Source organism: Sciurus carolinensis, chromosome 5 (genome assembly GCF_902686445.1).
Source record: "Sciurus carolinensis chromosome 5, mSciCar1.2, whole genome shotgun sequence".
NCBI lineage: Eukaryota > Metazoa > Chordata > Mammalia > Rodentia > Sciuridae > Sciurus > Sciurus carolinensis.
The window spans coordinates 115,457,332-115,478,575 of record NC_062217.1 but is presented as its reverse complement, the minus strand read 5'-3'; the positions used below and the strand labels follow the sequence as shown (position 1 = coordinate 115,478,575).

General features: G+C 33.9%; 1 protein-coding gene across 7 annotated transcripts in view; it reads left to right on the top strand.

The window, feature by feature from the left end:
- The window catches only part of Jmjd1c (jumonji domain containing 1C), a 299,325-nt gene that overhangs the window by 217,938 nt on the left and 60,143 nt on the right, over positions 1-21,244 (top strand). For all 7 annotated transcript variants that reach the window (XR_007108716.1, XM_047552440.1, XM_047552441.1 and 4 more), the window contains one exon: positions 1,038-1,151. Coding sequence is in view for 3 of the 7 variants with exons in the window: in XM_047552440.1 (XP_047408396.1) it covers positions 1,038-1,151 (114 nt within the window). In the remaining 4 variants the exon portion in view is untranslated. The remainder of the gene's footprint in view (positions 1-1,037; positions 1,152-21,244) is intronic.

Here is a 21,244-nt window from a genome sequence, read left to right as displayed (position 1 = left end):
GTTTTTCCTAGAGTATGTTTATTACTGGTGATTAACAAGATATTGTATTTCTTTAAGACACATGATAAGCGGCAAACACAATGGCTTCAGAACTCCTGGGGATTTTTACTGTCCATGTTAGAAGCTTTTTGTTTTGTGTTGAAGTGGTCATACAAGTTGCCTTGTAGTGAGAAGCATTTCTTCTGTGATATAGGTAATTTAGAAACTGAGTTGATTCATTCTGGTTTCTAAATTTTGATTATTTTATAGTAAAGCTATTGTTTCTAAATGATGGAATTTTTAAAATAGTACCTTGATGTAGACTTAGTTTTTATTCAACCTTTACTATGAAAGTGAATGTAATCTTAATTAAAAATATTTGGTATTAATTTTTTCTTCTTCTGCCTCCCTCCCATCCCCACTCCAAGATGTGAATAAAATCCTTTATATAAATAAAAAGACATGTCTTTGAAAGAATCACATGACCTTTGGAATCACTTTTTAAAAAAGTATTGAAAATAGGAAGAAACTGCACTGCCAGATAGGTTTTTCCTTGTGCTTCTTACCTCTCCCTACCCTCCATGCTATTCTCAGTGAAGTAACTGGATTTTTATTTGTGTTTAGGGGGAAGGGTAGGATTAAAAGAACAGATGCTTTTTGGTCCTTTAAAATCTCTATGTGAATAAGCTAGAAAAATATAAAATTGAAATTATTACTGTTTTATAAAGAATAATACTCATAGTTTAGAAAAAGAAGGGTAAATATGCTTCTTTTTCAAAAAGCAATTTCTCTTTTAATATTAAAATTTTTCATACACCTGCATACTCAATTGATCTTTTTAAAAGTAGGAAAATGAGCTTAATATGTAATTTTTTCATATTCCATGTAGTTATACTTCATTTCTTTTTCAAAAACTTAATTTCTTAATGTATGGAAAAAAGCATTACTTTAGGTTATACCATGTGTTAATGACACTAATACATTGTGTGATTATTGTGCCACATTTTGAGGATACAATTTAGAAAATAACCATTAGAAACTTATTTTTCTTTTGACAGACTTTCAAACCCCTGGTTGAAAAAAGTATACCCAGTTCAATAACTGCAGTAGAATTCCTTATAGATAAACAACTGGATTTTTTAACAGAAGATAGTGCCTTTCAACTGTACCAGGTAAGAAATTTTAGATTTATTTTAAAAGTTAACTGTTGATTTAACTTCATTCATATTCAGATTTTTAAAATAATTTTTTTTTAGTAATAGATGGACAGAATGCCTTTATTTCATTTGTTTATTTTTTTGGGGTGCTAATAAGGATCAAACCTAGTGCCTCACATGTGCTAGGCAAGCACTCTGCCACTGAGCTGCAGCCCCATCATGTCCAAATATTTTTAAATACTAAGTTTCAGCTAACATCTTAGGTGTACAAGGAGCTCCAGGTATTCAGTAAATTTTGATTATAGCATAAATGATTTACTCAGTCAAGAAATATATAGTGAGAATCTACTGTGAACCACACAGCCTTCTGTCTGTAACTGGGAATAAAGAAATGAACAAAATAACCTCTGACTTTCTAAATAATCATAGAAAGTAGCTGGTGCAATATTAGTATAAATTATGTTTATCTCCCACTTTAAAGGTTAAGAATTAGGTTTATTAATATAATTTAATGGCATTAGTGTTTACTATGCTCATACATACCAGTTTAACATAAGAGCAGTTTGTTTTCTTTTTAAGGGGAAATTTTCCTTCAGATTAGCATTAATTGAGTAATAGCTTAAATATAATACATTTAATTGGAAAATATTTTCTAGTAGACTATTAGATTTGTTTGTTTATATAGTGGTGCTAAGAATCAAACCCAAGGTCCTTGCACGCTAGGTGAGTGCTCTACCACTGAGCTACAACTGCAGCCCTAAATTAAAAGTATTAACCTAAATGTTTTAAAAAATTTTTAGTAACGTCCTTGTTAATGTTTGAAGATAGTGGTAAAAAACAGAATTTTCTTTGTACATTTGAACTTTAAATTGGTTTAAAAATTGTTTCCTTTTACCTAAATGTTTAAAGTAGCACTAGTTCAACTCTTTTTTCCCTAAGGAGTGGAACATTAATAATCCAATTTCATTTCATACTAGTTAACTATTTTTCAAAAAATAAAATATAGAGCCATCGTCCATGGAAAGAACAAGGACTTGAGTTAATGAGCAGTGATTTGTTGTGCTGGAGTTATACTTAGAGAATTAAAGTAGTTCTGTCAGGTTTACCAAAGTAAGATGATGGTTCTTTGTGTACATGTTATTTTCTAATTTGAAATCTACATAACTATGCTCTTGTATTTTCATGTTATTTTTCTTTAAATGGCCTTTTTTGTTGGGGGGGGTGGCTATTAAGCTTTTGTTCTTTGCTTATTATAATTATAGTTAAAAATCCATAGCGAAGTCCCAGCTTACAGTGGAGTTATGGGAGCTTTTCCCTTGGGTTTTATTTTGTTTTTATGGATGCCATTTAGTGTATTATAAGCCTTACTATCATTTGTTTCATTTCTAAAAGTCAAAGTGAAATCAAAGGGACCTTCCAATTCAATTTTTTAATTCTGTGGTTGCGTTATCATCTCTGTGGAAGGAAGTTTCAGCTTGGATTTGATTTAGAGAAGTGAAATAATTATGTAGAAATTACTTTTAAAAATAAACTCTTGCCAGGTGGCCTAAAACTCTACAGCATGTTTATTAAAATTATGATTAAAATAATGTGCTAACCCAGCATTTTTTCCCTATCATTTCAAAACCTGAAGATTGTGATAATTCTTTTGTTTTAAAAATAATTAAGGCCTAAGAGGTAAAGTCTTAAGTGATTTGGCGAATTGTCTTTGTTCATAAGTTATTTAGACTTTGGTTCTAGTAGAATCTTCAAATCAACCTCTGACCTAGAAGGACATTGTATCTTCCCAAAGGGAAGTGCTTCACTTTGGTGCTGGAGATCAAACTCAGGGACTCTTCATACTCTGCAAGTGCTTTACAAGTGATCTGTACCCTCACTTGACATTTTAATCATTCTGTGCTTCCTAAAAAAAGGTGGATTCACAAGGAAATAACCTTAGCAGTACTTGATTTTTATAATTTTTTATAAACATTTGTAGTAACTAATGGTTTTCAAGTGTTTTTCTGTAAACATTTTCATCTTTGTATCTGGGTTGGTTGGTTTGTTTTTTAAATCATGTTAAAAATACCAAAGCATTTTCTCCATTTATAAGATATAGATTCCTGTTTTAGCATTATGAATGAATATTTGCAATGGAGGCCAAATATGACTCAGTTTAGTTTTTCAAATTTATTTATTTACTCATTCATTTGTTCTAGGAGAAGGAACAAATTTTTAGAGTTCATGCAGTTGAAGAGGCTTTGTTCTGGAATGCCTTTCCTCTAACCAGTTGTCCAAGCAGTACATTAAATTCCTTGGCATCTTAAACATGGCAGCTTTTATTGGCATAGATTTTGTAAATATTGCCTTGATCTATCTCAACCTGAAAGGGTTACCCTGTATAAGTCAAAGGGAACTTAGGTACACTAGAACAAGCTTTCTAATTATTGCCCCAGTTTTTCTCACTTTTTAAATTTCATGATGCAATTTCTTTTTAGTCAGTTTCTGATTATCCTTTATAAACCTCTTAAGTGAGAGGAGAGAAATCTTTTCTTTAGAAATGACTTTTGTGTATGTGTTTGTTAGTCTAAAGTGATAAGTATTTAACATGTTCCATGGTGTAATGGTTAGCATTCTGGACCAAGTGTGATAAGAACATATTTTGTTTAAAAATTTCCCAGAAATAATACTTTGCTGTGAATCTAATTAAATGTTTTTACAGTGATAATTCCCATCTACCACCTTTCTCCCTGAGTTCTCAACGTTTTATTCTGTTTCCATATATTCCCTTTCTAGCCCCTTTTTAAATTAGATCAGAATGATGATCTGTATATGTAGTGTATGTGTATAAGGAAATGGTTAGGAAACCGATGACTCAGGATTAATAATACAGGTCCTTTCACTCTTAAGTAATTGGTTTGAATCCTACCTCTTTCTATCTTAATGACTTTAGTGCACAGAATATCAGATTGCATGTGTTAAATTATTTGATCTGATCAGATTTTTAGTTGACATTTGGTTGAGTATTCCAGGGCAGCCATTAGAGATCATAATTTTCAGTATTATGGGAAGAAAATTTACTGACAAAAAAGTTGAACCAGCATCTTAAAAACAGTATGATGAATGCATATTAATTAGATCACTGAAGCAACAACCATGGTTTTTATTTTGTTTTGTTGGTTTTTGTTGCTGCTGCTGCTGCTGCTGTTTGGTGGTACTGGGGATCTAACCCAGGACCTTGTGCTTGTTAGGTGAATGCTTTACCACTTAACTACATTCTCAGCCCACACCATGGTATTGTTGTGTTTTTTCCTTCCCTGTGCACACAAATAAGTTTCTGCTTCCTCCTTTTAGTTTTCCTGATCATGCCTAGTTGCAGTTAACTTTCTTTGAAGCAGAGGGGGGAGGGAAAAAGAGAGGAAGTAGGAGGGAACTCTGCAGATTCTACTAGTGTTGCTTCCCCTCCCCCGCCACCCAGCTGGCTGGGAAGAAAGAAAACAAATTTTTGCTTCTTAAAGATGCTTTTTATAACTTTTTTTTTTAATAGTAGTATTGTTACTTTACTTTGGAATACGATTACAGAGGTCAAAAACTGGATTGTGCTTTTGATTAAATTTAAAAGATTGATAAAGACATACAACATTCAACTTCTGGCATGATTTTGAAATCAGCTTGTCCTGCATTTGGCTACTGGCCATGCAGACGCCTGCACTTTTCAGGTTGGCTGCTTCATAGAGGATATAGAAGAGATTCTTACCTGAAAGTTGTATATGACTCGTATCAATTACTCTCGTTTGGTCTGGTTTGTTAGTCTAGTATTTTCTGGGGATCATATTGCTCTTTGCTTTTAAATGTAATAAAGCAATAATATAAAGGACACTAGTTAAAACCATAAGAGATCGATGGAGTATGTCCATTTTTATCACTATCGATTTTTAAGTCATTGTAGTACTGTAGTACTAAGGGATTTTCCCTGGAATAAGGTTGAGCCATCCTAAAGCTAGACTTAACCTCAAATTTGTGCTCTTTCTGGTGTCATGTTACTACTCTTCCACCATTAGTTTTACCAGTACTGTAATTTTTTTTAATATCCCAAAAACACTTTTTTTTCAAAGATTTTTTTTTTTTTAAGCAGTGATGACTGAACTTGGCAGTGAAAGACATGTTTTATATGAATTTGTAAGAATCTCTGGAAGTACATTTCATATTAGCATATAGAAACTTATCCCCTCCTCCATCAAGGAAGAGTACTTGTGTTATAGGGAGGGAGGTGGGGAAAGCATAAAGGTCAGTGCAGAGGTTGGATAGATAATTGCCTCACCTAACTTTTCCTCAGAGTCTTTGAATTGAAATTATGTGCTTAGATTCTGCCTTCTTTAACTTACCTTAAAATTTTGAAATGTCTGGTTTTAGAAACTTCTAGATAAACTTCATTCATTTAACAGTTATTTAAATGTTGAGGTTTCCCTATTCATCACACCCTACTAGTTGCTTTACCATTTTTAAAGCAAAGTAATTTTATTGTATTTCTTTCTTTCTTTGTTTGAAATAGGGTCTCCACTGTGTTGCATTGGCTAGACTCAAACTCCTGGACTGTATCTTTCTACCTCAGCCTTCTCAGTAACTGGGAGTACAAGCACACATTAACAGTCATGGCTAATAGTCTTGATTTTATTTTCAAGGAATTCACTATCTATAACAAGATTTATACATTTATTTATTTATTTATCTTTAAATTTTCCTTGAAGTAGATGTAGGAGCCAAAAATGCATAATGATGACTTCAGATGCAAAATGTCAGTAGAGATCAAAATGGTTAAAGAAGTCTCATGAAGGAGGTAAATCCTGAATAATGGAAATGGAAGAGAGTGGAGTAATGCAGACATTTGCAGGAGGGACAGCATAATCAGTGATAAGGAAGTATATTTAGAGAACCATAGACTTTTAGAGTAATAGATATCTTATTAGATACATATGAGATAAATAAGGAAAAGGTATGGGATCGCATTGAGGGGCACTTTGCCACTGAGGTACATATCCCCAAGTCCCCAGGTTTTTTTTATTTTTGGAGTTTATTTGTGTTAGTTTCCCTTTTCCCCAGACAGGTGTTCACTAAGTTGCTGAAGTTGGTCTTGAATTTACTATCTTCCTGCCTCAGACTCCTGAGTTGCTAGGATTACAGGAATATGCCACCATGTCTGACAAAAGTATGCATTTTGAAGTCATTTCTGGCAAATGTGGTTTCAAACTGTAGTTTTACCATTTGTTAGCTATGCGACGTTAGGAAAGCCTAAATTTTTTTGTAAATAAATGGTTTTCTCATCTATAAAAATACCCATCTACCTTAGTGTTGTTAGCAAGATTAATTAAAATGATGTATTAAAAAGTTATGATCTAGGGCTGGGAATATAGCTCAGTTGGTAGAGTGCTTATTTCACAAGCACAAGGCCCTGGGTTCAATCCCCAGCATTGGGGAAAAAAAAAAAAAAAAAGAGTTATGATCTAGATACTGCTTAATACGTTACCCCCTCCCTTTTTTTTTTTAACATAAAGGTGTTTTAAGCCTTTTTTGTAACTCATTTCTCTTGCTCCCATTCACATACTCATTGGACATAAGTGGGCCCCTGTCTGCCTCTCATTCTTTTTTATCAGTCTTACTGTTCTTCTCTAAAACCCTTACCTTTCTTTCTGCAGCTGGTGCTAGATAAACCTTTTCAGATGACAGTACAACCTATTGTCAATGTATAACAGATCTTAATTTTTGTATTTTCTTCTCCCACAATGACTTTTTTTTATTTTTATTTTTTGCATGAGGGGTGTTTAAACACATCCCCAGCCCTTTTTATTTTTATTTTGAGATAGGGTCTCGCTTAGTTGCTAAGACTGGTCTTCAACTTGAGATCCTCCTGCCTCAGCCTTCCAAATCACTGAGATTACAGGATGATGACTTCTTAAACTTCTTATTTTAAGGAAATGGTATTAGAAAAGATGACTATGGAATACCTTTTTTCCACAGGGAAAATCAAGCTTCACTGGCTGCTGTTTACTTTTAATCTCAAAAAAGTATTAGTGATAAGATACAGAAAGGTTTGTCATAGTTTGGCTGTTGAGACAGGTTTTGTGGAGGTATTATTATAAATTGGAAAGCCTCTGAGCATTGAATGAAATAGTTTGATTAAGTGACCTTTGACAATTCCCCCCTTCTACTTTTAATTCTGTGAACTTGCTTAAGGTGGGAAAACATTCATTTTGACCAATATTAACCTATCAGGTTAAGTCCTAATTATTTTAGTCTCTGAAATAGAGACAATTCACCCTAAAACTTGGTTTATTTGAAATGTGAGAACTTCTGAGTTAGGATGTGCCAGATAAAAATCAAAAGTTCTAGCTGGGCTGGCATAGGCCTTTAATCCCAGTGGCTCAGGAGGCCAAGGCAGGAGGATTGTGAGTTCAAAGCCAGTCTCACCAATTTAGGGAGACTCTATAAATAACTCAGTGAAACCCTGCCTGTAAATAAAATATAAAAAAGGGCTGGGGATGTGGCTAGGTGGTTAAGCCCCCTGGGTTCGATCCCTGCCCCCCTGATCCCCCACCAAATGTTCTATAAATTTGAAAGACCAGGATTGTTTAGATTAACAGTACTATTCTGTTTTTCTGTGTTCATTACTTGGTTATATTTTGACAGGAGTTGTTCACATTCCCAGTTATTCCCTGAGTTTTCACATACATCTCCCTTTTCTGTTTCACTTTTCACATTAGCATTTGAATGAAATTTAGAGGTGCCTTGTTGAAATAAGTAAAGTGAGAATGATTTTGTTGCATATACATTGGGCCAAGAATGTGAAAAACACAGGACCATGACTGTGACTGTGAACTGACTACTGATAGATTATTGGCTTGGTAGAATTAGCATCCCTGGGCAGCTATTGCTGGGGGTGGTCCAGATGAGGCCAGTGCAGGAAGCAGCTATTGTGTAGTGCTTGCTTGGCCTTATCCCATTTCTAGTCAAAAGTGACAGCTTGCAACAGTAGAGCCAAGCTGAAGCCTGGATAGTAGCATGGACAACAAGAAAAAGAGAACCAGCAGCTAAAATAGAATCATTAGACTTACTTATTTGTCTTTTTGTTTTTAACTTAGAGTTGGTACATCACGTTTTAATATTCAATAATTTTGCTTTACATTCTTTTAAAATACTTCTTCTAATATAATTTCTACCTAATTTTATATAACTGTAATTTCAAAAATAATTATAAAACATGCTTACTTAAGTTTGGGTATTTGATTTCCTCCAGTGCATGTCTACCGCCGTTGAAAAAGGAGTTCTTTGTAAAAATTTGTTGCAAAACTTGATGTGTTGAAAATGTGTCCATGGAGTGCAGGAACATGTTATTTTGACTGAAAATTGGCTTGAGTATGAGCTATTCTGCAATACTCAGATTAAAAACATTTATAAGTCACTGCCATAGTTCTCTTGGTCCCAAATCTGCTATGATCATATGCTAAAAAATCTGCCAGAGTCTTTTTAATTTTTGGTGGCTGCTGTTAAGAATTTAAAGTATGTGAAATCATGCTTGTAGAAATTGGATTCCAGAGATTCTGAGCCATTACTGGTTACTGTTAAGAAAAATTTTCTAGTTTTCTTTTTGCCAGTCACAATAGGATGATAATATTTATTTATTTTCCCAATTGCAAGTCTTTACTAAATGACCGTGTTACTTTCAATTTCAAAATTGTGTAATGTTAATATTTTATATTTTTAAATTTGATAATTCCCAAAATATTTTCATGTTCATTATTATTATAATAGCCTATGGGTAAAACATTTATTGTTGTTTTATGTTTGCATAATGTCAGTTTCACATGTTTATTTAATCTATACAACTCTCTGAAACCTAACTTACAAATGAGAAGATAGAAATAGAAACCCCCTTATAGTCAGTTAAATTTTTAAAAGGATAGATACTTAACCATACTGCAAGCAATATCATGGTACATTCATAGCAAGAAAGTAAGGCTGAACCTTAATTAGACTGTAATTGGGAAATAGAAAGTCAGGAACTCAAGTCACATATCTTTTTCTCCTTTCCCCCGTCTCCTTTCTTGAGACAGGCTTCTTCTTGATTTTCCTTCCCATAATACTAGTTTTTATTTGGCCTCAATGACTCAATGTTAATTCCCACCTTACCTACCCCTTTTCAAGTCCTTTTAGATCTAATACCTAATTTTTGCTAGAGATAGTTTAGGGGGAATGAAAGGCTGAAAGGAGAGAAAAGAAGGTAGAGAGAATGAGGTTTAAGGAAGTGTTGTGCAATAGTGGCTGGGTTCACACAGCTTAGTAGAAGCAAGAAACAGAGCCTAAACTGAAAACTTTAAAGTGCCACCTTGCCTTTGTGAGCCACCAAATGTTAAGTCTCTTATTTGCATATTTTTCTCTTTCTTTTGGCTCTTTATTTTTCTTATAGTTGACTTCTTTTCTAAATATAAAAGTTAAAAGTATTTTTCTTATTTTTATTGTCAATACATTTTCCCTGACTTTCCACACACTCACATCAAGCTATACTCCAAATCTGTGCATTATTTTCTGATTGAGTTGTTCCCCAAGCAGAGAATCTTAATAGATTTAAGATGTTTTTCAGTCTCCCTGGTTTTTTTTTTCCCAGCCGTTTTTCTTTTTTATGCGCTGAAGTATTCTGAGGACCTAGATTTCCTCAGTTAAAATTGAAAAATAAAAGTTTAAAATGGAGTCCTGTCTAGCCAAAAGGGTTGTCTCTAAAATCCACATCTTCTCAGGCTCCAGACTAAAGGCAAAACAGTACTAGCCTTTAATCAATAACTAATGTGGGTTAGAGGCTGTTTATTTGTATATTTGAGGGTCTGGTATATTAAAATCAGGAATATAAATATTTTATTGTCTTCTACAACCTGTAATCTAGTGGGGTAAATATGAAGAAAAATATAAATGTGTATAGGCAAAATACAACGAGTAGCAGATACTTGAAATCAGGAAGCAGAGTGCATATTGTATGGTTGATCCATTTATGAAAACATGAACTGTACCTTCTTCTTTTGAAGGTATAGTGGTGATTGAGGCAACTTTTAACCATTTTTAATAGGGTAGGCCACGTGACTGGGCTGTTTGATGTGTCCTTATTGAGTACAGAGAAATAGTGAGCATTTGTTAAAAAAAGGCAAACAATAAAACTTAACATTTTAAATTTAAGCATAAAATTCAGTGTCTTTAAAGTGCAGTTGCTTTGGTATAGTGGAATATGTTGTATAACTGTTACCACTATCCATTTCCAGAACTTTTCATCACCCAAAACAGAAACTTATCACTAAACAGTATTTCCCCACTTTGCAATTCCACCTTCACTGATCCCCAGTAAAACCTGTATTGTACTTTTTGTGTGAATTTGCCTATGCTAGGTATCTCACATAAGAGAAATGGAGTATTTGTCTTTTTGTAACCAGCTTAACAGTAGCATAATGTTTTCAAGTTTCAGTGATGTTAAAGCATGTGTTAGAATTTCATTTGGTTTTGTAATTGAATAATGTTCCATTGTATGTATATACTGCATTTTCTTCATACAAGGTCTTCCATCTTTTGACTCTTGTGAAGTGAATGATGCTGCTATGAACATTGGTGTATAATGAGCCCTTCCTTTCATTTGTTTTCTATATATACTAGGAGCGAAAGTGTTTTCCATGGTTGCTGTATGCCAGTTTTCGTTCCCATCAGTAGTATACAGGGTTCCATTTTCTTCCACATCTGCACTAACTTTTTTTTTTTTTCTGTCTCTTTTCGGTTTTTTAATGATTATTATGCTCATAGATTATTATGTATATAGAGCTATATCTTACTGTAGTTTTGATTTGCATTCCTCTGATGATTAATGATAAACCTGTTTTCAGATTTATTGATCATCTGAATGAAAGATGTTCATTCAATTCCTTTTCCCATTTTTAAATTTTGGGGTGTTTTTCTTTGTTGTTGAACAGTTTTAGGAGTATTTTATTTGTAGTAGGTATCAGTCTTTTATTAGATACATGTTTTGCAAGTATTTGCTCCCATTCTATGGCTTGTCTTTGAGTACATATGTTTCTAATCTTGATATCTAATTTATTTTTTCTTTTATTGTCTCTGCTTTTAATATCATATCCAAGAAATTATACAAACTCAATGTCATGAAGATTTTCCCTTTTTTTTTTTTTTCCCCTAAGAGTCTTATTTGTAGTTTTTAGTTCTTACCTTTAGGACTTTGATCCGTTTTGAGTTAATTGTCTAATATGTGGTATAAATCACTGTGAATATCCTCTTTTCTCAGCCCCATTTGTTGATTTGTTGAAAACATTGTCTCTTCCACATTGAGTGGTCTTCGCACTCTTGTCGAAAATCAGTTGACTGGTCATTCATACTATATTTTATTTCTGTACTTTTCTGTTCCCTTGACCTGTGTATCTGTCTTTATACCAGTATACTGTTTTGATTACTTGGGGTATCACTCTCTTTTGAGGAGGAGTATTTTTTTATTTTGAGACAGGGTCTCATTAAGTATCTTAGGGCCTCACTAAATTGCTGAGACTGGCCTCAAACTTCAGATCCTCCTGCCTAAGTCTTCTGAGTTGCTGGGATTACAGGCATGCACCACCATGTCTGACAGGTTTTTATTTTTTTATTTTTTCCCTCAACTGCATAATTGGTTCAAATGATTGTTAGAATCACTGGATCAATCTTTAGTATATAACTCCTGTTTTAGAAGTAATTGGTCTATAGATCTGCCATTCAGAGAAAATGGTTTTTAAAATTTTTAAGGTGATACAGGGGATTCAACTCAGAGCATTACACATGTTAGGCAGAGAAGGGATTGTAGCTCGATGATAGAGCTAGCTCTTATTAAAATTCTGTTTTGAGACGTGATCTTGCTAAGTTGCCCAGGCAGACTTCAAACTTGGCCATCTTCCTGCCTCAGCCTCCCCAGTAATTGGCATTACAGGTGTGTGCCATTATGTCCTGCTGCACTCAAGATTTAGGAAAAAGATCATGTGATTGTTGAGCTAATATATAGTCATTTATTTTATGTGCCAGTCACTTCTTCTACTTGTGAATTTAAAGACAAAATACTTCACTCTCTTAGGTCAAGGAAAGACCTAAATATAACACCGTATGCTGTTAAGTTCTAAAACAGAATTTTGTTCATAGTATTTTGCAGTGTGGAATCAACTGTTGCAAAAATACCAAATGTTTGCCTGTTTTTCTTTGTTTTATTTTTTCTCAGAACTAGGGTTCTATTAGAAATAAGATGGAAAACAGATAAAGGGAAAGCTCATAACTGTTTTTCAGTAGAGTGTTCTATGAGCAGCCTATAGAGTGATGCTTGTTCAAATAACTAGCAAAGCCTGTCCTAGTTCATGCAGAACTACCACAGGTAGTACTGATATTTGATTTTTCCTGTATTGTTAGTAGGTTGTGGCTCTATTGTAGTAAATGCCTTTGGTATCTCCTCACCTTCATTAATGGGTGAACACCGAGATCCTGCCACCATTTCTAGTGCTCTACCAGTGTTAATATAGAGCCACTAGGCTATAGATTAAGACAACTGGAAAAGTTGGAAGACTTCGAAACAATCTTACCAACTTAAAATTGTCAACAGATGTCAGAGCTTTTATGTGGACTATCAGGTGCTGCCAACATACTAAATATGAACCATTATCTTTGTTTTTGAATGATAATAGCTCTGCTTCCTCTTCTAGGTCTTGATATTGTGATGTTTTCACCTGTCTGTTCACATACCTCTTACTAATCCAGTCTAGTTCCAGATAAAATTCTTATATCACTCATTTTCTATAATACCTAAGCTGGTTATTTGATAAAGGTTATTAATTATCAATGAGTATATGTTTCCATCACATTTGCCCTTAGAGATACTTATATATCCCAGTGTGTGTGTGTGTGTGTGTGTGTGTGTGTGTGTATATAATGTGAAATATTAAGAAATTTTTTTTTAAAAAATCCAGTGCTATTCCACATGTTATTTGCCTAGTACTATAAATACTATACTATACTATACTGCCAGTATAGTATAGTATTTATATTGCCAGTACTATAAATATTATATATAGTATTTATATTGCCAGTACTATAAATACATCTAATTCCTAAATAACAGTGCTTCTCTCCCTTGCCATTTATGGAATAGCCATTTTGAGAAATACAGAATCTGTATAATGGGAATGAATAAAAATCTGGATATGTCAAGTCTCACCCCAAATATAAACTCTTCACTCTTAAAGGATTTGAAGATTTAATCTACCATGTGGAGTTGCAAAGCACAATGCCTAAAACTCCACAGAAAGATGGGTTTGTGACTTATATTTCTCACATCTATTTTTTTGTGTGTGTGGGGAAGTGGGTACTGGGAATTGAACCCAGTGACGCTTTACCACTGAGTTACATCCCCAGCCCTATTTATGTATTTATTATTAGCTTGAACTTGGAATTCTGTCTCAGCTTTATGAATCACTGGGAAGTACAGGCATGTGCCCACCACATCTGGCTCACATCTACTTCTGTAAGGGCATTAAGTTCCATTAGATACAGTCACCCCTATCCAAAATGCTTGAGGACATAAGTGTTTTGCCTTTCGAAGTTTTTCAGATTTGGAACTACTTTCATAGACTTTCCCTGTTGAGAATCCCTAACCTTCAACTTCAATAGCAGTTACTTCAAATGCTTAAAGTCCTGTTTTGGAAAATGTTCTTAATGTTTATTTACATTTATTTCAGAAAAACTTGAATTATGGATAGTATCTACTGGCATATTGTTAGTGTTGGATTGTAAAGCTCTGCTCTGGCCAAACAAGAGAAAGAAAGTGGTTAACTAGCTGTATATACCACCAGCACCATATAGGAAAACTTCGAACCATTGATGTGGTGGATTTTTTTTTCTTTGTTTTTTGTTTGTTTGTTTGGTCTTAATCACTTCCAAGGTGTAACTCATTTTGCCTGGTTTCATAAATAGGTATAACTAACTATACATATCAGTACTTGAATTCATTTTGAATTTAATTTGGACAGGGGCACAACTTGGGTAGTTCTTTCTTCTGCTGCCCCCCCACCCCCAGATCTCCAAGGACTTCAGAGTGTCTGGCTTATATTAATATTATTAAACTTAGATACAAATTAAAATTTAAAATATAGAGAGAAGAACCAAAGTCAGCACACCATATTTGTGTGATAGTAGAATAAGTTGCCAAATTTTATTGATTTTATTTAAAGATACATATTTATTCAAATACATACTTCCACATATGAAATTTATCTTCTCAGGAGATATTGGCTCTTTTGGGGGTGGCAGTGCTTTATTTAAATATCAGAAACTAGCAATAGAATTAGTAGTAGTCCAACTCAGATCCCAATTATCTGTAATGCTGGGAAAGGCATGTAGCCACTTAACCAGCTAAAGTCTTTATTTATCATCTACAAAATAGGTACATAGTGTCTGTCTCATGATATCTACTTTCCTTTATTGGTAACTGCTGATCACATGTGCTATCTAAATTTAAATTAGGTAAAACTAAATTTAAAAAATCAATACCTCAAACATTCTAGCCATTTCAAGTGTCTACATAGTTATATGTGGAACGGTCCAAACATATAACATTTTTATTGCAGAAGATTCTCTTGGACAACCATGCCCTAAATGCTGAAGGAGAAAATTACACTCATGTATTTTCGGTAACATTGTTTATTGCGTCCAGTCTCATCTGAACCCTTAGTATCATTTGGCACTTTTTTTGATTTCCCTTCAAAACTTATATTTTGTAAAGCAGTTATTCCAAATTATCACTGCTGTACCAAATTTCCTCCTTTTCTCTTAGTAAATGACCTTTCTCTTGCTGCACAGAGGAAATTGAGGTTACAAGCAGGAACCCCCTTAACTTCCTGTTCTTATACCTATTTTTCTTCCTTTTCTTACTTCCTTTACTCTTGTCACAAAATTGTGTCCCTTTTTCCTAGTCTACTATTTTACAATATTTCTTGGGTATCTGCATTGCCCAGTTACTATTCTAGGGTTTAGGATACAGCCATGAGCAAAACAAAACAGATTTTCTCTTTCCTTATATAGCTTACCTTTAGTGAGAAAAGAGAATAAATTAAACTATTTAGTGCATTAAAAGACAATAAGTTTTATGTAAATAAAACCTGGAAGGAGGTAAGAAATATCATCTGGAATAAAAAATGGAAAGACCCTAACGTGAAAGCATTCGTAGAATAGCATATTACTTGGAGATGAATAGAAAGTGATGTTAGAGGTTATAAGTGTATTTAAGCAGGTCTTTGTGGACTAATTTTATAAAATCTTTAATTTTTTAAAGCTTTCGGAGGGTTTTGAACAGAAGAGTGATGTGATGAAACTTTTACATAATTTTAAACATCTACATGCATAGAATAGTAAAATGAACTCCTGTATACCTGTCAGTCAACTTTAAAAGTATCAGTTCATCGCCAATATTGTTTTCATCTTCTCTTGTTTTGTTATTTTATTTATATACTTATTTATTTTGTATGGGACATTAAACCCAGGACCACTTTACCACTGAGCCACATCTACAGGGTCTCACTAAGTTGCTTAGGGCCTCGTTAAATTGCTGGCGGCTGGCCTTGAACTTGCCATCCTCCTTCCTCAACCTCTGGAGCCACTGGGATTATAGGCATGTGTCACCATGCCCAGCTCTTGTGTTATTTTAAAGCAAATTCTACATGCCATATTTCATCCCTAAATGTTTCTCTTTACATATGCATATGTATTTAAGTTAAAAAGTCACTGCATATTTAGTTAAGTCTGGTATTCCCAGTAGTTATGTTCTAATAAGATTGCACTTCTCAGCAATACCAGGAATGGTGGAGTAGAATATCATATGTTTACTCATTTGCTTTGTCCTTAATTATGCAACCACCAGTGTTAGAATAACAACACTAACATTACCATTAACAGTTTAATTGCTGAAAACATTCTAAATTTTTTTGTTGTAGTTCTTTTATCCTTAGAATATATCCCACTGGGGGATATACACAAAGTATTATGTTTCATAGTCTTTTGGAATTGTTCCTCTCTCTGCCTTATGTTTTACAAAGCAAATCCCTCTTTGTGTTTTAGTACATATCTTCATAGATAGTTTTGCTCCATTTACCAATTCTTAAGCCTTTATCTTTTTCATTGTTTGTTGTTGTTGATTAATAGATATTAAAATCTCTGTTCTGTAATATAAAAATTAACGGTTTCTCATCATCACACCCATTCTACTTATAACTTTACTCCTTTCTTCATAGTGGAACTTCTTTTTCTTTTTTTTAATACCTGGTATTGAACCTCAGGACATTTAACCACTGAGCCACATCCCCAGCCTTTTTTTTGTATTTTATTTAGAGATAGGATCTTGCTGAGTTGCTTAGGGTCTCGCTAAGTTCTGAGGTTGACTTTGAACTTGTAATCCTCCTGTCTCAGCCTTCAGAACCCCTAGGATTACAGGCGTGCACCACAGTGCCTGGCCATCATAGTGAGGCTTCTTTAAAAATAAGTGTGATCTTCTATGTCTATATTTTCTTCTCAGTAACATCTTTAATTATTGCAGCCTAGCTTTTGTCTCTGAAAAAACTGATCCTGCTAAGATTGCTACCTTGAATGTACAAGTCTCTATCCCTGTCCTACTGAGCCTTTGCATTTAACATTTGTGAATCACTGTCCTTTTGGAAAATCTTGTAGTATTTTGCAGTTCTGGGAATCAGGCACAGAACCTTGAACATGTTTATTAAAGCAAGTCTTCCACCATGAACTACACTATCCCCAACCCTCGAAATGCTTTATTTTGTTGTTTCTGTGACACCTCTTTTCAGGTTTCCCTTCTTTTTATGAGTACTTACCATTTTTTCTGAGTAGTTTTAATATCAGGTGACTTTTTTTTCCCAGGTTTCCTTTTTGCTATCATCCCATTTTCCTACTCACCCTCAGCAGCGTCATATTGCCATTATTTTTAAAATTCTGTCTTCTGAATCTAAATCCCTACCCTAGAAGACTTTTTGTACTCTTTATCATCTCTTTAACAAGTATTTATTTAGTACCTTATGTACTGGGCAGTGTTTAGACAAAACTTGCCTTCCCGCTGTAGAGCCTAATTCTAGAGGAGGCATTACTGCATGACTGTAGTAAGTAAATTATATAGCAAGATATACAATTTAATAAATGCTTTGACCAAATTGAAAAAAATGGAGCGGCGTAAGAACAATTATTCTGTTGGCTACTTTATTAATATTGAACTCTGAGACCTTCCTGATTCATTCTATATTCCAACAAATGACATAACCACAACTATCTCCTTTTGTCACCCATATTAACATGGTTTTAGGTTCCTCTCTTATGTCTCTTTATTGATTTCCTATAATTGCTAATTCTGCTTTCTTAGTATTGCTTGTAACTGTCCCACCCTTTCCATCTCTGTGTGACTTCCATCCTTGCTTGGCTAGACTGTCAAAAAACTGTTCAAATAGGATCTTCTACCTCTCTGTTCTTATTTAATCCATATCAATATATTTAAAATTCTCCGCATGTGCTGTACTGCTAGTCATGTATGTGCACATATGCTTTTTCTCCTATCCGGAAAGCCTTTTTCTGATCTCCCTGTAGTCTGGCACCTGTCCTTATATTTAAGTTCTTGAAACTTAGGTGTCTGGCGGGGGGGGGGGGGGGTTGTTTGTTTTGTTTGTTTGTTTGTTTCCCTAAGTCACAACTCAGATATTCCTCTTATGTAATGCCTTTCCTGATAAACTTAACCAGATCATCTCTCCACTGCTACTACCTTTTTTTGTCTCAATGCTGTATCCTATATGAATCTTTTTAAAATCTGTACTGTTTGTGTATGTCTCTGTTCAAATAATTTCTACAAACTTTCTAATTCACTTTTTTTTTAACCATAGCATGTGAAGTCAAAGGAAGTAGATTTGCAGCTTGATAGCACAAAAGATTACAAAAGAAACTAAAAAGCAGTCTTTTCTGCTGGGACACTTTGATATAGAATAACACTTTTGCGGGGTGGGCGTGGGGGTGCCAGGGAATGAACCCAGGGGTGCTTGACCATGGAGCTACATCCCCAGCCTTTTTTATTTTGTGAGACAGTCTCACTAAGTTGCTTAAGGCCTTGCTGAGTTGCTGGGGCTGGCTTTGAACTTGTGATCCTCTTGTCTTCTCCTTCCAAGCCCCTGGGATTACAGGCGTGCACCATCTCACTGGGCTCTAGAATCCACACTTTATACCAGTCAGTAATTATGACTGCATTATAACATAACAAAGTAATCAATAATGATGATACCCATAACTATTGATTACTTATTATTTAATTATTGATTACTTATTGATTACTTATTATTTAATGAAAGAACTTAAAATATTTTTAATTTAGAAATAATAGTATTAAATTTTTTAAATTTATTTGTTCTTTTTAGATATTTGTGACAGCAAAGTGTATTTTGACATGTACATACATGGAGTATGACTTACTCTTATTAGGACCCCATTCTTGTGGTTGCACATGATGTGGCGTTTCACTGTAGTGTATTCAAATATGAACATAGGAAAGTTATGTCCAATTCATAGAATTAAAATCTTTTATTCCTTGCTGCTGGGGTCTGAACCCAGTGCATCCTGAATGCTGAGTATGCACTCTACCACTGAGCTAAATCCCCAGTCCAAAAAAAAAAAAAAAAAAACTTCTTTTACTAGAAAAATTACAATAAATATATTAACATGCTTTGGTTTACTTTCTCTTCAGTTTTTGTTTTTTTTTTTTTTCTGATTAGATTTTTGAGCTGTATTACGTATCTTTTTAGGAGGAGCAAAAAAAAAAATACAGGAAATCATATGGAAGGTATGTTATACACATTCCCATACTTAACAATACCATAATTAAGGTGTTCTGTTATGGTACCTTACACATGTATAATTTTAGTTCCCTTCTCCCCATTTTGAATGTGTATGTGTATAATAATATCTTTCATATATTTGCATTTGTTCTACATAGATCCAGTGAAGGGAATAAATAGACTTAAATAGGTGTCATAAAAGAAAAACTAAGTGACTTGGCAAGACTATCAAGTCATAGGATTTGCTGATCATTTCAGTTTGCACTAGACTTTGTTAATTCTTTTTGAGAAAAGGAGAAAATAGGGTATTATAGTATTGCTCAAGTGTAGATTTATCATTTCCATAGCAGTATATGAAAAAATGAAAGCCAGCCCAGGAAATCTGTGATGTGGAACTGACTGCATTTTGTATTTTTTAAAATGTTCATTTTGTATGGACAGTATATGACTTCTGGTTCATATTCATTCTGTATGAATGAGAAAGTCATTGACATAACAACATACTGAGCAATACTGAGCTAGTGCTCAGTATTAGTTTCTACTTAGAATTTTTTATAGAATACCTCCCCCAAAATATTGCAAGCCTATAAATTTTATTTCTTTCTGAACTTGAACTCCCTCTTTCCCATCCCAGGACTTTTTTTTTTTTTTTTAAAAGCTTGCGTTCTCAAAGAATATTTTCAGTTACTGCTTCAGAAAACATTAAACAGTTCCTAAGCCTTCCTGAGTTTGTTCAGTTGTAAGTTTGAGGAAGCTGCAGTTAGTAAATTGTGGTTTGCAGATGCTGTAAGCAGGTGACTCAATAGGTTAAACTCGTGACTCAACTGTGTAAAAGCCATGGCGATAAATAGCTTGAAAGAAAAATTGCCTTCCAGACTTTTGAACTGCTATGAAAAGTTCACCTATTATTTATCACAAAAAATATCAACATGTGGCTTTAAAAGGAACACATTTTTCTGTAAGCAGTTTTAAATTTTCTTCTTAATTGTTCTGATTTTATTATGGTAACTGATGGGACCTTAATAGTAACAGCACTTAGTAAGTTGTAGTTAAGATGCAGAAATACTATAGGTCTGGATGAAGTTTATTCAAGTGAATAGTTTTATCAAAAGTCAATTTCATTTGGGAGGTTAGCTGAGAAAAACCTTATGGGTAGTTCTTTTTAATTAATATAATTAAATGTTTATTTTTTAAGTTAAACTAGGTGTAACTAATCAGGTAAAGCAAGATATATAGTTATTTTGTTGTAGTTTGATGTAGTAGGACTTTTGTATATCAATATTGTTAATCCATTCCAAAATTCTTGAGTATTATGATAAAGTATAGTTTACTGTTTATGATGTTTATTTCAAATCTTAAAATACCATATCCTGTGAATTAATTTTAATTTAGCCAACAACATTTTCTGGGTTGTTTTGTTTTGTTTTTGGAGATCAAACCCAGGATCTTACACATACTAGGCAAGCATTCTGCTGCTGAGCCCAGTCATTTGCTTTGCCTTGCTTTTGCTTTGCTCTTTTTTTTTTTTTTTTCTTCATAAAGACAGATTCTTGGTAAGTTGCCCAGCGTGGCCTTGAATTTGCAGTCACATCCTACTTCAGCCTCCTGAGAAGAGAGAATTACAGACCAGCACCACCATGTCTGGTTTGGTTTGCCTTTAATAAAGTAATTTTCCAAACTGGGATTTTATCCACATTATAAGACCATGTTGCTAATATCATCTGTAAATGGTTGAAAACTGAGCAGAGTTTTCAAAATTTTGACTCTCTGAGTGTGTGAGTAGTTATAAGTTAAGTAGAAAGGGCCTTGCCATTAGAAAGTCCCTTGCTGATTTGCCTTCTAACCAGATGGTTTTAGGGAAATTACCTAATCTTTGTTTCCTCATCTATAAAATGGAGAGAATAACCCCAAACTAGAAGAGGTTTTGTTAGAATTAAATGAAATTAACTTGGGCTCCAGGTATTGCTCAGTGATGGAAAAACATGATTTTAACCTTTGTGAAAGTGCTTCTCTTATGTCAGTTTAAAAAGTTTTTAAAATTTATACTGACAAGTAAGTATGCTTGCTCTTAAATTTTTTTTTTTTTTTTTTTTTTAGTTGCAGATGGACAATACCTTTATTTTATTTATTTTTATGTGGTGCTGAGAATGGAATCCAGTGCCTCACACAGTGTAGGCAAGTGCTCTACCACTGAGCTACAACCACAGCCCCAGTGTG